The sequence below is a fragment of the Pocillopora verrucosa genome, chromosome 8 (assembly GCF_036669915.1).
Source record: "Pocillopora verrucosa isolate sample1 chromosome 8, ASM3666991v2, whole genome shotgun sequence".
Lineage (NCBI taxonomy): Eukaryota > Metazoa > Cnidaria > Anthozoa > Scleractinia > Pocilloporidae > Pocillopora > Pocillopora verrucosa.
The window spans coordinates 22145727-22161447 of record NC_089319.1 but is presented as its reverse complement, the minus strand read 5'-3'; the positions used below and the strand labels follow the sequence as shown (position 1 = coordinate 22161447).

Here is a 15721-nt window from a genome sequence, read left to right as displayed (position 1 = left end):
GGCAGTGATGAACGTTATCTCCTTCTGCGTACTACTCCCCAGCCCTCGGCTCCTAATTTTTTTTGGCTCTGTTTCGCCCCATGACCTCGCGCTACTTAAACTTTGTTCACATCCAAACGGAAACCGAAAGGATAGTTAAGAAAGCACTTCCTGTCTTCATTTGATGCATGTGTTTATTGGTTGAAACACGAGGAATCTTAAGCAGTTAAAACAACAACGGTGAGGAAAAACTTCGCTTATCAAATAGGTATATTTTTTACTAAAAATTTTTCAAATGGCTGGATGCTTTTACCGTTCCTAAGGAAGCCAGACCTTAGCTTCAGCATAACTTGTGTGAACAGCGTCGAGTTCCGAATGGAAACGAATATTACTGGCCTTTGAGGTTCCCGTTCTCGTACCACTCACATTTTGATGATTTCGCGTTTTCGTTTTACGGATCGGCCTGATTAGGGTCTACACAAAATTTGAGACTGCGTGAGCTAAGCTACTGTTCTGCTCACTAAATTTTGTCTTGCACTACCTTCTTATTACCGTTGTCGTCTTGTCTTAAGGGTTTGCGTTATCAGTTAAGATATGGCCGTTTAAGGCAGTAGTCAAATTCTAATTGTTCCTTTCATTTGTCCTATTTCCTCGACCTCACGAAAACTAATCTCATCAATTATATTTTTCTCCGTACAATAACTATTTAGTTTGCTTCTTCCGCAATACAAATCTGTGGTTTCCAGGCCCTTCTTGGTAAGATTAACTGCCCAACATTCTACCTTCCTGTTTTTAAAGGAACCGGAAGTCAAATTTTTAAAACAATGGCAACGACAACTTAGTCGAATTCCGTTTTCAAATGAAGGGGCTCGAGTTCCTCGATACAGGAACACTAACGTTTAAAATTATAACAGGAGAAATCTCATATACAGTATTAAAATGTATTTGAGGTTCTCATGTTTCTTTGTTACAATCAGAGATTCCCGCTGGGTCGAGTACTGTCATAGGTTGAATTGCCGGATGGCACTGCTGAGGGGACTAAGTCGAATTTCCGGAGTGTACCGCTGACCAGTCGCGGTAAAGGTGAAATGTGAACTGCTCGCAAAGTTGGCAGTAAATCACAAATGTATGGGCGATTACTTTGCTGGAAAACGGAGATATCTCGCGCTTTAATTCACCATCACCTACAGAAACCCGAGGCCTTGATCTATGATTGAGGTGAGTTGAATGCTGTGTCATTGCGTCGGGTTGTTCAACAACAATATGTTGTACTTACCGTAGCTGTAGCGTGTAGGGGGCAACCGACATGCGATGATATAACATTCCATATGCAGACAGCGGAATTAATAATTTGACCTTTCATGACCACAAGCTTTTCTGCGTCAAAATTGGTGATTGATCTTTGGTGTTTAGAAGCTTTCTGTGGTTGTATGCGTGCAAAGATTACCTCCTGAATGGAATAGAAAGCCGGCGTGTACTTCGCGTACTGATCGCGCGTGTGTGTCGCTTCACGAGAGATTCCAGGCGGCGTTTCAAATAATTTGCTTGCGGATTCTTTCAGACATGGAGGGCGATGGGGACTTGATGAAAATGCTAATGCGCGCTGACCCTCCTGACGAAAGTATTCAAGGGCCCATGGACGAGTCAGCGATGGTTCAATCTGGGGTAAGATTTTAATTTGTTGTTGATTTTACGGCACCAGTCATTTTGGCATGCTTGTCACACGCGCATGTCCGAGAGCGCGGAATGGTTTTAAACAGATGCAACCTTCACCTATGCTTTGTTTGTATGTGAATAGGGAGTTGTTACTTCCTCAAATAACGCAGTTTCCGCTTTTCGTTTTAACAATAGGCGCTTACTTGTCCTCACAAGTAATTTCATGTCCCCTTTTCAGTACTTTTTGCCGTATTTTAGTTTGTCGTGACACGATTTTTGAAATCGATAATGAATGGCAATGCTGTCAAAGGAAATTCAACAGGTTGTGGGGTAAATAATCTGGGCGAATATGTAATAGGATGCAACAAATATTTGTTCCGTTCTGGTAAACATTTCATGTCGGCTCGTTTGCTTCAAACCTCCATGTTTTGTACCATCTTTCAACTTTACAATTGTAAATACGCGACTAACAATTTCAGTCACATAGCAAAAGTATAAATTCTCCTTCCTGCTTCCTTATCCTTCTTCATTTCGTACAGTCGAGAATTTTATCAATTATACACAATCGCCTGCAATAAGTCTTTCATTTTATTGCCACTATAATTTGAGAATAGCATGATGTTTTAATTTAATTTTTTTTAAGGAGTGAAGTACAAATTATGAATTTACTTGTTGCTTTTAGAACAATTTTAGACCTTTGTACGTGCATGAAATTCAATAGTATTTGAAGTATAAATGTAAAAAAAGAATAACATTTTTTAAAAACTGATTTTTGAGATTAAAATTTATTTATCATGCTCAAAAATTCCTCCCTGTAATCTCATTGCTATTGTGTCCTTTTCCCAAATGCATCAGTTCGTGGATGTCTTCTTCACAGACAGTTGAGGTCAATTGGTCGACATGTTATAACCAGTTACCTAAATAAAATTAGAACATTGTGTGATGACAAACAAACATACTCTTCCTGTTGTTTAAGTTATATTTTCACATTTTGTTTTATAAAAAATAAATTAAGGGGGAACTGAGCATTAGTGCAGCAAATACTTGAACAACAGTAAGATCCACTATTTATTTCTGTGAAGAGTCTGTTACCCTCATTTTGATTCATAAGCTTGTCATGAGTCAGTTTTGCAGACAGTTTTATCTAGCTATTAATGTCATTACAATGACAGACAGACTTCCTGTAATCTTTTTTGAAGGGTGAAAACAAAACTGCTTCCAGACAAAAAAGTTTTAGTTTCAAGTGATGGCTATGTGCTGTTGCCATTGCCTATGGTTGACTACAAACAGTTAAAAAATATTTAACTTGAGTAAAAATTACAGAGTTGAAGAAAAAGTCATTAGGGGATTTTGCCTTCATCGTTCTATCCTAAGTCCGCGTACTGGTCATAACAACATAAAACCATTTCATTGAGCTTGGCGGGCACCCTTCTTATTTATTTCTCTACTAGGCAGTGTGCATATGTTTTAGAAAAACAATCATGATGCTGGTAGAACAGTTATTTTATTTGTTTTATGATTAGTATGCTTATAGATATCAAATTATCTATGTATAGAAGAAGTTTGGAAGATTATCAGTGAAAATTTGGCTTCCTTGAGTTAATGAAAATGCTGACAAACAGCTCACACCAGCTATGCTGTCGTCTTCTGATGTTATAGGCACTGATAACCTTGAGCCATCAAGGAACAATAGTGTTATCTGAAAATAGCTCTGTATAAAAGTAAGGTTTCACCTCCAGTCTAGACTTTAGTTCTAGGACTCTCTAAATTGGTAGAAAAATTGGTCTCAGGATGTCAGATATTTCTGAAGAACAAGCATATATACAACTATAATAATAATTTGCTAGTGTTTGAAGCACTGGTCAAGTGAATGATTATTGTCAGTAGAATGTTCTGAGTCCAGTTGGTATAAACTGATCAGTCTGTTGTGCTGTGATGTTATTGGCTGTAAGACTATTCACTTGACTCTCTTGATTACTTCTGCTCAGGTTTTTGAACTGTCAGTCACCACTTCTGACAACAGTCTTTCTCAGGATTACACTCAACCAGACAATTAGACTACACTATTACATGTTACCCCAGGGTTCAAACCATTTATTAAGGAGTTATTAACTTTTACTGTAATTGGTGCACCTGAGTTACACTTCATTTTCAATGAAAGACAGCACTAGAAAAAAAACCGCTTCTTTGCTCAGTAGGGACAAAGCAACAGAATTAGTATGTGATGGTGGCAAACATGACTCAATTTCATTTGAAAAAAAATTTTTTGGTACATGTATGTGTGGGCAATGAATTATGATTGACTATGATCTGTTAATTTCCATGCAAAAGAAAATTATTGTACAACCTCAGAATCAATACATGCATGTAAAAATAGAAAGATGATAAGAATTGTTCATTTTTTTAGTTTAATTTAAATTTTATTGTTGTCCATTAACCCTTTAACTCTCATGTGTGACCAAGACAGAATTTCTCCTCACAATATTAATACAATATCAAGCAGACAAGTGATGAGAATAAAGAAATACATCAATCAGGCAATTATTAGTTGGCCCAATACTAAATTCTCCAAATTAATACAAGAATTGTTTAACAGACAGTATGGAGAATTACCAATGAGTGAACCCTTTAACTCCCAAGATCTGATTGTTAATTCTCCCTTGTAGCTGCTACACATTTCCTTGTAAATTAGTTATAAGAACATGGTGCTAGATCAAGATAGCAGCTTCTACCCAATAAGTTTGAATATTCTCATTACCTGTTTGCTGAATAATGTATGAATATTGTAGGGAGAGGTTTTATGTTAATCACTTCTGGGTGTTAAAGGGTTAATGCATGAAGCTTGTTCACAGCATTTTCTCCAAAGTAAAACGCACCCACAATCATGTTCTTCCACCACAACATTTTGTATCGGTGAATGAATTCAAAGTTTGTTAGACATGAGAAGTGCTTTCCATGGCAAGAAGTATGTATGTCATTGTTATACTCTGTACACAAAAGAGCCTCCTTTTAAAAAATGCCAGCCTTTGTAAAGTTGTTTGTGCATAATCATTGTGCCACTGAGTTGTGTCAAGGAGAGATAAGATAACATTTTAAGATTCAAAATAAAACACAGATTTCACTCATCTTTTTCTTAAATACACCAAATGATGAACTTTTCAAAGCAGTTTAATTTCAAACATTTGTCATGCTCCTACTGTACCCTTCTCTAACATGCCAAACTTGGAATTTCAGTTCATGATGCCATCAATCTTTTCCCATTCAAAGCAGAGAGGAGAGATATGTATTTAAATTGTGCACTCACTTGTGGGAAAGAAGACCTTGAAAAACCTTTGAAGCGCTGCACTTGCAGGGTTCATTAATATTTAGGATGGTGCTCATCAAGTAGTTGTTGCCTACTTTCGGATATTTTGAACAGATAGATTGCATGGAATCTATCCGAAGGTCTGAGATTCGATTCCTCATGGGGGCTCAGAATTTTTTCTTTGTCCCTGGCTTGTGACAAGACAAAAAACATCTTTCTCAATATATTCCTTGCTGCCATGTGTCTGTTCAGTAGTGGATCAGGGTTGACTTCAAAATGTGGAAAGAACAATGAAGTGGCAGGCAAGGAGCAGCCAAGTTTGTTGCTGATGTTGTTACCACATTTTGATGTCTATCATTTGGCATGTTTATATATCTGAGCCTTCTGGGAAAAATTTACCTTTTCCTCACAATGTTTCAACATGTTTTTGTTTTTTGATAGGGATATCCCCAGACTGGTATGGCATTTGGGTCTGGTAGCTATGCAGGTATGCAGCAGCAGTTTACTGGAATGAGTTCCCAACAACAGCAACAGTGTAGCTCTGGTTACCCCTCCATGAATCCAGGTCAAATGATTCCAAGAAGTCCAAACAATGGCATGATGCAGCCAGACATGGATCTAATGCTTCAACAGCAGCAGTATCCGCAGCAGCAGCAACAGCAACAGCAGCAGCCTCCACAATCTGCGTATGGGAATGGAAATTATCAAGGATACAACGGAGGTTACCAGGGTGCTAGGACTGTGTCTCCTCAAACTCATTCCCAAGCCATGAGTCCGTATCAGGGTGGTTTTCCTCCAGATCCCAGTTACCCTCCTGGAGGTGTCAGTGGACAAACCATGGGGGAGTTTGGTCCACAGGCTGGCCCCACTCAGCCCATGGGAATGCCTGGACCAGCCTCCTTGAGCCTAGCTGCTATGAGCAATAGGCAACAGTACTATGCGGATGGCTATGGAATGAGTCAGGCGGTGTCTCCTGTGGGGAAGCAGATGTCACAAGGAGGAGGATTTCTGCAGCCTTCAGGAATACCATATTCACAGCAGGTTCCATATCAGCCCAGTTCATATCCTAAGAGGCCATCATCATCACCCGCACAATCTCAAATGCAGGGGTATAGTTCTGCTGGCCCTTCCTACACAGCCAGATCAGCTACAGGGATGCAGTTGCCTAACATTCCGTACACATCTTCTACAAACCCATACCAACCACCTTGCTCCCCTGGACGAAGATCCTCCTCAACGTCACCAGTACCACAGCAAGATGCAGGCATGTATAGCAGGCTTCAAGAACACTTTCCGCAGCCCAGGTCTCCGTTTGGGTCAAGTCAAGGGCATTTCCAGCAACATCAGCAACAACCGACGCAGAGTTCGTGTATGTTTGTTCAACCCAGCATTACACCCTCACAGTCTCACTTCCAGTCGCAACAGCTTATGGCTGCCAGCAAGACGGGAGGCTTAACCCAACGTCGTGCATCTTATCCAGGACATCAGAACACCGTGAAAATGCCTTCTCCACCATCAAAGAGATCTCCAACCAAGGGCCCCTCTCCAAGTGCCACAACTCCAGATCTCTCTGGAGTTGGGCAACTTGGATTTGAGGAAAGAAGCTCTCTGAAGCCTCTCACCGCAAAGGAGAAGGCATCGTCTCCACCAAGCAGTGATCCAAGTCCAATGAATTCAGAACCAACGGTTACTGTCTCCAATGCTGTACAATGCTCATTCAAGAAGAAGTCAACGTCTGCAAAGAAACGAAGTGAAACCCTCAAAGCAAATCCTCGACAACGACGAAGCGCCTCAGATGCTGCAAGTCCTTATGTTTCACCCTCAATTATGAAAGAAGAGCCTTTGTGCTCGGATGGACACAAGAATGAAACTGGAGAAACGATCGGAAAGAATGGGTGTGATAAGACTGAAGCGAAGTCTAAAGAAATCAATGTTAATGAATCCAATGAGAGCAAGTCGGTGTCAAGACAGGAGGATGGTCAAGAGGAGGGAAGTTTGGAGAGTTTATCGAACAGTAAGGTCGAAGAATCTTCATGTAATATTAGCAAAGAGGTAGGAAACCAATGCGAAGGTGATGAAGTAAAGCCAGAGAAAGAAACTGCGGTAGAAACGACTTCCGTTGCTCCACAATCAATAGAGAAATCTGAAGTGGAGCATGAAGGAGTAGAAGAAAGTGCAACGAGCCCTATTGAGGCAGAAAGCTGTGCCGAAAGTCCAGTTAAGGAGCTGGGTAACGTTGGAACTTCCGACGAGAACTCGAAATTTAGCAATGATGATAAGGATGAGACGTGCACAGGAGGGAAGGAACCTTCTGAGGGAAAAATTGTTGATTGTAAAGAGAAATCAAACAGAGAATTGCAAAAAACGGGTACTGACAACGAAGAACTATCAGTCGCTTCTGCGACAGATTCCAAAATCGGGGATTTGAGTGGAGCCTCTGACGAAAGTAATAATACTGACGACAAGACACGATCAACCGGTCTCGAAGCAGACAAAACCAGTCAGAGTTGTGGAAAATTAGACGACCGGTGTAAGGAAAATGGGAAAACCAGCCAAAAGAATGATGATGGGACTGGAAAAGTGAGAACTATTGAAGGTGCCTCCAATGCGTGCGAAACTGATAAAACTGGTTCTGGCGTTGATGACGCACGTGCTGTGTGCGTAGATAAGGAGGAGAGTTTTAATAAGACAGCCAAAGTTGATACTCCGGCTAAGGAGTCTGAGGAAGGTGAAGAGGTGAAAGAAGCTGAAAGTAGAGAGACTGGAATAACTGAGAAACCCAAAGTCTGCAGCACGGTAGATGAGCCTAAGGCCATCGGTGAGGAGTCCAGCGGTGCGACTGAGAAATCACTTTCCGATGGTACTCAAGATGCCAAAGTCCTCAGGAAAAAAGAGCGTCCAGCAATGCCTTCCCTAAGATGCGAAGAACGTCTCTCTTCAGATGATGATGATCGCCAACACGAAAAGACTCCAGCGGATAAAAAAACTCAAGAGGAGTCAGACAGCGATGGCGGCCATGTAGTTGAGAGCAGAACCCTGGGAATTCAGACAGTGCAGCAGCATACAGCTACAACACGCACCACCCAGCACCAGGCAACCCCCATTAAGGCTACCATCATTGCCAAGGGCACTTCTTCACAGAGCAATCAACAGGTGATGGTGGCAAAGACTACCACTGGAAAGATGTACCTCATTCAGGGGAACATCTTGATGCCGGTACAAAAGCTTAGCACCGATTCATCCAAACAAAATCCACAGGTGATTATTGTGAACCCAGTTACGACGGGTTCTGGAAGTAATCCGGCTACAAAAGGAGGTAACGCTACAGATACAACAAAAGACAGAAACGACGGTAAAGTTGAAAATTGCCCGAGCAGTCCACGGAACGAGGCATTGAACGTTTCAGACAAGGGAATTTCTGGAACTGCAACCATGTCTGATAAGGAAAAGTGCGATCAGAGCGTTAAAAATCCAGAGCACTCGCCCAAAACCAAGAATCCTGTGAAGAAAGACAAATCACCAACCTCTAAAACAACTAAAAATTCACCTACTCGACCTGATAAAGGCCGTAAAACTGGGGAAAAGGATAAGCAAACTGATAAGACAGAATCTTCTTGCACGAAAGACAATCCACATTCGAAAAAATCTGATAAAACAGCAGAAACGTCTTCTACCACTCAAGCCTCCCCGGTGGAAGGAAATAAACAGGTGACGCCAAACAAAACTCGTGGACGGCCAGTGGGAAGTAAAGATAAGCAAAAGCGAAAACCATACGTGCATAAAGTGAAGCGAAAACAAGGCGACTCAGAAATAGAGGAAGAGGTCAAGTCGGAGCCTGTCACTAAACGTAAATTCTCAAAAACTGCTGTCGCTGTTCAAGAAATGTCCTCGGCTTCTGGACCGTCGGTTGCGAGCACGAAACGGTCGATAGAAGCTCCAACAGTAAGTATTGGAAAGCCCTCGAAGAAACGCAAAATTTCCACTTCAAGCTCACCCGTAAAACACGTCATGTCGACCAAACCGCGCGGCGGAGTTGATGGCGATACATGGGTTTGCTCTTTTTGTGGCAAGCGAAGCGGTTTTAACTTGCTAGGAGATCTTTACGGACCTTATAAAACGAAATTTTCAAAGGAAAAATCGGTAGATGGTTCCTCTAAGGAGGGAAAACTGTCGCAGAAATTGTCTTCGCCTAGCCGGAAGGCAAGCTCAAGTTCTGACATACAAACGGATAATGAAAGCAGCGATGTAGACTTGTGGATACACCGAGATTGTGGTGTGTGGTCCCCTGGGGTTTTTATGATCGGAAGGACCGTTCATGGTTTGGAACAAGCAGTAGAAAGTGCAGCACAGCATGTAAGTCATTTCTCTCTTCTATTTACTCCTAATCTTGCAATATCAATTCTCCCCCCTGTTTGTCATACTTTGCTTGCAATTTTAGCTCTGAGAATTTGGTGTTAAATCGAGCAATATCTCCTGCTTGGTGTTTTTCGCTCTTCTCGCCACTACGCTTCTTGACAATGTAATGATTTGGTATGGAGTAGTTATTAATTGGTCACTCCCGGGAGTCCAAGGGTTACCATAGAGTTTTAAAGCTACATGAACAGCCAACTCCTAGAATTAAACCTGAAGAGGTTCGTGCATTATTTGGAAAATTGTTTTGTCGCGAATAGGAGATATCGGTTGGTTCTGTTTGAAAATAACAAGCAAATCAAATCTAAGAAATGTATAAGGAGCTAAAAGGAGGAAAGATGTTGTCAATGTTCTTGTTTTTCATCATGTTTCCACAGAAATGCACCAAATGTTTTGAACTTGGCGCCACGCTGGCCTGCTTCAAACGGGGATGCATTAAGATATTCCACTACGCATGTGCAAGAGATTCAGGTGCTTGTTGACTGTCTTGTTATAAACATTAACTCACCTCACAGTTTCTTTTCTTTTCTCGATTGAGTGAAGTTTTTTTACCACAGGCTTTCATAACTTAAGTCAATAACACGATATCGTACCGAGGGTCCTAAAACTGAAACCAAAGTAATCACAACGGCCGACAGGGGAAAAGAGAAAATTTCACGAGGAGCTCACGATAATTGAATGAAAGTTTAGGCAAACGATCTGAGGGAAAGAAATGCGACTAACCGAATGTTGTTAGATTAAATTTTGAATCTGATTGGTTTAGAAAGTGGCGCGATTTTTGTGGACCAATCGCAGAGCTTTATTAAAAAAAATTGCTCAAAGCGAACCATCTGATTGGTTTTGAGAGTTGCGCGAGTATTCTAGACCAATCGCTGGGCACAGTAAAGCAAACTCATTGTTGTCTCGGATTTCAAGTCGCACTATCAAATTGTAGTAGCCATTCTGGACTGTTATCTCGCTATGAAATTCACCGTAGTCCTCTCATTGTGTGTTCATTAATACCTGGATCTCTTTCTGAGATTTTTAAAATTATTTTTCAGGTTGTTCCTTCATCGAAGACAATTTTACGATATTTTGCTCAACACACAAGGTTAGTAAAAAAAAAATTGCCGTTCAATTTTCAGTTATAATTCCTTGAAACATCAATTAAACTAAGATATTCTTTTTTTTCGTTTTTCAGTAACGATAGCTCCTTCCATCAGTGCTTTGCGAAGCATAGTACTGTCTCTTATATTGTGTTGGCAATGAACTAAATGTAGACTGATTGCTGCACATGCGCAGGAAAATGAATCGAATGGAAGCAAATTGATTGTCGTACAAACAATTGACAGTAATGGAGGCCCTGAAGTCCAGAAGTGGAGGCGTTTCGTTAAGTTCGATTTAAAGGACAATTTCTAATAATATATTAGATACATTATATTGTGGTCTTGTCGAATACTGATAAAATTTCAGATGAGAGTTATTTTTCGGAGGCTGGAGGCTAATTTAGTAAAATCATAATGGACGTGAACACCTACCTCTATATGAAGACGTTGAGTACATCAGGCACCTTTCACTTAATTGTGAAGAAGGAGGATTTAATAAATTAACATTTGATTACATGGATTCGTATCTGAGAGCTGGCGGTAAGCCTCTACGATGACCAGTTTTTATGTAAGATTGAGTTTTAAAACCCACGATTTTGGACCAAATTTGAGCTTCAAACTCTTCTGTTATTTACACCCACTTCTCTTTGAAAAGCCTATGGTTCTCTCCTCCTTCTCCTATCCAGTGTTGTCAGTATACATATCTTATTAGACGCTTTGGTGTGTAGTATGGCTGAGTATTTTTACGAGTTGTGCCGTATTTTGACGAGCCCGCAGGGCGAGTCAAAATACAGACAACGATTAGAAATACTCAGCGATACTACACACCAAAACGTCTAATAAGTTATTTTTTTTATCCGACTGCTTTTCTTCTGCTGCGTCTTTCTGTTCATTTCTCATAAGGCGGGAAAAGCAAAGCGGACAGAGAAGCGTAGCGCCCGCAGCCGACTGGTGAAACAGGTTTTTTTACAGAACAAAATAACCAACTGTCGAAATAACTGTACACTATCGCAGGTTATTTGTGTTATACTTTGTGCAGTTGAGTAATAATAAGGGTTATGATTTATCGTGTTTTATTCAAAAGCGCTAAGAATCAAAGTGACAGACAGACTTCGTGGCAAACCACGCAATATGGATTGAAGGGTACAGGACTGAACATCAATCAAAGATTTTAGTTAACTGGTCATGCGTGGAAATGTACTCTTGGATACAGTTTTGTTTCAGAACAGTCCGCCGTGTTAGAATAGCCGACAATTTCCGATAATCACCCGACTCGGAAACTCATCATTAGTGCTCCTCGGGCTTACCTCTAGCCGGTAGGATTTAAAGACAACTCGCCGCTGTAGCGCTATTAAGTATCGCGCTTCGTTTTAATGACAGAACACCTGGAACAGGTTAGTAATACTAGGTCGCTTCATAAATCTGATCTTTATCTGGTTTGACACTATTTTGTGCTTGTTTGCAACAAATTCCAAGATTGGCTTGCAAAGTTAGTAGTAGGGCAAACTTACATTGGGGCGAGACCTTCAGATACGCGGAAATCATACAAAAGAGATGCAAACTGAATTTACACTTAAAAACACTGCAATGTAGATTTCAATCGGTTTCAATCAATTAATACACCTAACCCTTTGCTGCTTAGCGTGACAAACAAAAGTTCTCATAACATTATTACCCCTGAACTAAACATTGTAACAAACAACATAGGAAACTCTTAATTGTTAAATTTTCCTCGACAGCTCCATAGGAAATGTAAACAGAAAAGTTTGGAGAACTTCAATACTAATGTTAGGGTATGAAGGGTTAATTAATTCCGAGAACCAGTTTACTTCTTCTTTTGATATTCAGTTTGGCCCAACAAATTTTATTTTTAGGGAAGATGGATTTGTTTTCCACGTTTGAATAAAAATTTGATAATTTCAGAACCTGGGACAACTTTGTTAAAGGGCACACGCTTGAAACTTAATTACAGAATGATTTCATTACATGCTTCGACAGTGCAGACAGTCGCGACAAACAAATCGCGGAAATTGTTTAAAACGTGAAAAGCTACTGGAACGGTTATCGGTCGAGCAGTGAAACTCACAAAAGATCTGTTGAACGCTTTGAAATAATAGACGTTAATGTTATGTTAAACAACCTCGGTCACTGTATGCGGGTGGCCATTTTACATTGCAAACTCAGTTGATAACAGCGTGTCTAAAAACTGACCGCCTTATTTGATTTAAAAAAATTGGTTGAACTTCATTACGGAATAAGTTATACTTCACTTTTTGAATTGGCCTTGAAAATGCGAAACAAATGAATGGAAAATTCAGGTTTTACAAGAGCACAACCCTCCACAAGCTTGTCGCAGTCCTCAGCGTTTTATTTACACCGAAATATATGGAAAAAATCAAAACAATAAGGGTCTCAGTTGATTGAATGGGCATGCATGCATGCAAAAATAATCAATTCGCTAAAATAAAAATATGAAGTTTATTTCATAAAGTCGCAGTATCGCCGCTCTCAAATTAACCCTTTATTTTTCAGCAGATAGACAGCTATGTTGTGAGTAGATTTTCAAAGTCTATTATAATTTCTTTACTGGACACTGCACACAGTGATAAAACTTAAAAAAATATATTTTAACTGTGAACTTGTTAATTACACGTGGTTGAAAGCGAGCAAGAAAATACGAGTTGTGTTAAACGATGATAACAAACAATAACAAAGCAAAATCACCACAATCAGTTTTCCACAGGTTGAGCAACATAGAAACATTTTTGTAACGTCGATCATTTTTCAAGATGCGTTTGCTGTTTGCAATTTATTTCATTGTAAATGTTCTCGCACTGTTCGTTGTTTTGGTCGGCGGCAAACAACGATCCTGTACCGCCAATCGTTGCAGCGAGATCAGCAAAGACGTTAAGAAGCTTCAAACCGAAGTTAAAAATCTTCTTGCGTTGGTGAAGGACGCTTTGCCCCCAAAGCCTCCAGGTACCCTTTTCAGATGATATCTTTAGGTGCGTCTTTTAATGCTTTTATTTTTCAAGTGTTCTCAATGCGCAGTCTTACCTTCCTCACAGTCTTACCCTTCTCTTCTTGCAAGGAGCAGTACAACAAAGGAAAGTAAGTGCAAAGTACATTGTTTTAATTGCAAGAATCTAAAACGCTCGCTTGGTGTGTATACAGTCAAAGGACACTGCGCTTGTAGACAGGACGACTCATTCCGATATATTTGACTTCTTCCTTCTCCATAAGGTCGAGACGAAGCCAAGTGTACCCGCTGATGTTTGGTTCACAAAAGATTCCTGTCTATTGTCACATGGGAAACTTTGGATGTGGCGGTGGAGGATGGACGCTGGCCATGAAGATAAACGGCGCAAAGGTAAACTCCCTGTCTCCTAAAACTTCTTGATAAAAGGAAACAAAATTGAAAACTGATTTCCTTGTCTTTCAGAGGACCTTCCATTACAGTTCCCATTTCTGGGGCGACAGAAATTTCTACCATCTTACTGGAGGCAGGACTGGCTTTGACTTTCAGGAGACCAAGTTACCTACCTATTGGAACACACCCTTCTCCAAGGTCTGCCTCGGTATGAAGATCGGTCATCAGCTCAGGTTTATTTTGATCAACCGGCACGCCAACTCGCTGTTCTCACTGATCGCTGATGGGAAATACCGCGCCACCTCACTGGGTCGTAACACGTGGAAGATACTGATTGGTTCACAGGCCTCACTGCAACCTCACTGCAATAAAGAAGGATTCAATGTGGTGGGACACAACTCTAATGACCCCAAAGCAAGAATCGGCATCATCGCTAACCAGCAGAATCACTGTGGTTCCTGTGACTCCCGAATTGGTTTTGGCACCGCAGGTCTATATGATGACTCCAACACGTGTGGAAATGAGGCAATGCTCTCGTCAGATAATGGCGACAAGCACATCAAAGCCATGGGGTATATCCTGGTACAGTGACAGGGGACACAGTTAACTTCCCAAATTTTAAGCAGAGAAGTTATCATGTAGTAGAAAATGTAGTATCTTAAAGCATACCAGCCAATAAAACGGGTTAAAAATTATCTTCTCCTCTGGTCCGATTTGTCTAAAATATAGCTTTTTGAAATCTAGTTTAAGACGTTTCAATCGTGCGAAGCCAATTCGAAGAAGAAATTAGCAATGAAAACATATTCGATGTTTATACTACGTCAATGGCGCGAACTGTACGTGAAAGGAGATCATAATCTGATCACGCACTAAAGGAGGTGCACGACGGTAGTGACTTTTATTTACATTTTTCCTGCGCGAGCGACTCGCCCTTTGCACTCGCGTCGTGCATCTGTCCACCCGCGTGAAAAACGCGAGAAATTACGCCTGTTCTGTAGGGTAACCAGGAGCTCAACTTGAGGGCATAAACTATCTGTATGGAAAACCGTTGGCTCAGAAAAGAGAACAGAACGCAAACAGTAAGTTTCTCTCAAAGTATTGCCTACTTTTCTCGCTATTACCTGAACGACCGAATTTTTCTGTACCATTTGTTCGAGACGTCTGTCCCCACGCCAAATGCGATTGTACATATTGACAAAGTGATCATTAGCACTTCATTCGAACGGATTTCTTTCCGGAACATTTCCCATAGCCGAAACCTTTCCCACCACAAATTCAGTCGTCCTTCTTTAAATTCGAAGACTAACATAAATGGATCAGTGCGATTCCTTATATAATTTTAGAGAGAAGAATTCTGTAGTTATCTCTCGAGAAACAAAGGATAGTTTTGGGACCAGTCATTTAGGTGGGGATCGATCATACATGGCGTTCAGGGGGCGGTCAGTGTAAAACGCAGACTGCAGAACGCAGACCAAGGGTAAAATGCAGACTCGGTTCTTTAGTTGAAATTTATGGACATTTCTGGTCTCTCTAAATTATTAAACTCAAAAAAGGAACTTAAGACTTCTACCTGCTCTTAATTTTTTCCATTTATGGAAGACTCCGTCATTTTTCCAGTGAATAAAAACATGTCACAGCAAAACTAAATTTCTCCGGCATCCCTTGTCGACCAACAGGACGCCTGACATAGGTTAAGTTGACCATGATAGCCGCATATTTACCTCGGGTTAATACTGAAGTGAAACACCGAGCGGAATAAGAAAGGCAAACACCTGAGGATAATGTTTGGAGGTTTTTGGTTAGACCCTTATCTCGTACCCACAAAGTTGCATTAAATTTAAAGAATGTGCACGCCTAACTTGGCAGTACAAAACAAAGGTAAGAGAAACAGGTTGTTATTGTCCATTACTACTTTCA

At 40.7% G+C, this 15721-nt stretch overlaps 2 protein-coding genes across 3 annotated transcripts; both read left to right on the top strand.

Moving 5' to 3' along the window:
* Positions 1 to 117: 117 nt before the first annotated feature.
* On the top strand, positions 118 to 10954 carry LOC131786016 (enolase-phosphatase E1). 2 transcript variants are annotated; one of them, XM_059102998.2, is made up of 7 exons: positions 118 to 219; positions 957 to 1197; positions 1541 to 1644; positions 5381 to 9292; positions 9727 to 9820; positions 10390 to 10439; positions 10530 to 10954. In XM_059102998.2, the coding sequence occupies exons 3-7, from the start codon at positions 1543 to 1545 to the stop codon at positions 10530 to 10532; spliced, it is 4161 nt and encodes a 1386-aa protein (XP_058958981.2). In that variant the 5' UTR covers positions 118 to 219; positions 957 to 1197; positions 1541 to 1542; the 3' UTR covers positions 10533 to 10954. The 2 variants fall into 2 exon arrangements, with proteins under 2 accessions (XP_058958981.2, XP_066027369.1); XM_066171272.1 differs by having other exon boundaries at positions 137 to 247.
* A 2201-nt stretch (positions 10955 to 13155) lies between these two features.
* LOC131786006 (uncharacterized skeletal organic matrix protein 5) lies at positions 13156 to 14499 on the top strand. Its single transcript, XM_059102984.2, has 4 exons — positions 13156 to 13413; positions 13503 to 13545; positions 13678 to 13804; positions 13877 to 14499. The coding sequence occupies exons 1-4, from the start codon at positions 13224 to 13226 to the stop codon at positions 14393 to 14395; spliced, it is 879 nt and encodes a 292-aa protein (XP_058958967.2). The 5' UTR covers positions 13156 to 13223; the 3' UTR covers positions 14396 to 14499.
* The last annotated feature ends 1222 nt before the right edge of the window (positions 14500 to 15721 follow it).

What these genes read in the sequence shown, in the direction of transcription:
- LOC131786016 (XM_059102998.2), top strand. Translation starts at nt 1,543, where the DNA reads ATGGAGGGCGATGGGGACTTGATGAAAATGCTAATGCGCGCTGACCCT. An exon ending in TAGAAAGTGCAGCACAGCAT is followed by an intron (nt 9,293 to 9,726) that starts GTAAGTCATTTC and finishes ATGTTTCCACAG; the next exon opens with AAATGCACCAAATGTTTTGA. An exon ending in CGCATGTGCAAGAGATTCAG is followed by an intron (nt 9,821 to 10,389) that starts GTGCTTGTTGAC and finishes ATTATTTTTCAG; the next exon opens with GTTGTTCCTTCATCGAAGAC.
- LOC131786006 (XM_059102984.2), top strand. Translation starts at nt 13,224, where the DNA reads ATGCGTTTGCTGTTTGCAATTTATTTCATTGTAAATGTTCTCGCACTG. An exon ending in TTTGCCCCCAAAGCCTCCAG is followed by an intron (nt 13,414 to 13,502) that starts GTACCCTTTTCA and finishes CCTTCCTCACAG; the next exon opens with TCTTACCCTTCTCTTCTTGC. An exon ending in TGAAGATAAACGGCGCAAAG is followed by an intron (nt 13,805 to 13,876) that starts GTAAACTCCCTG and finishes CTTGTCTTTCAG; the next exon opens with AGGACCTTCCATTACAGTTC.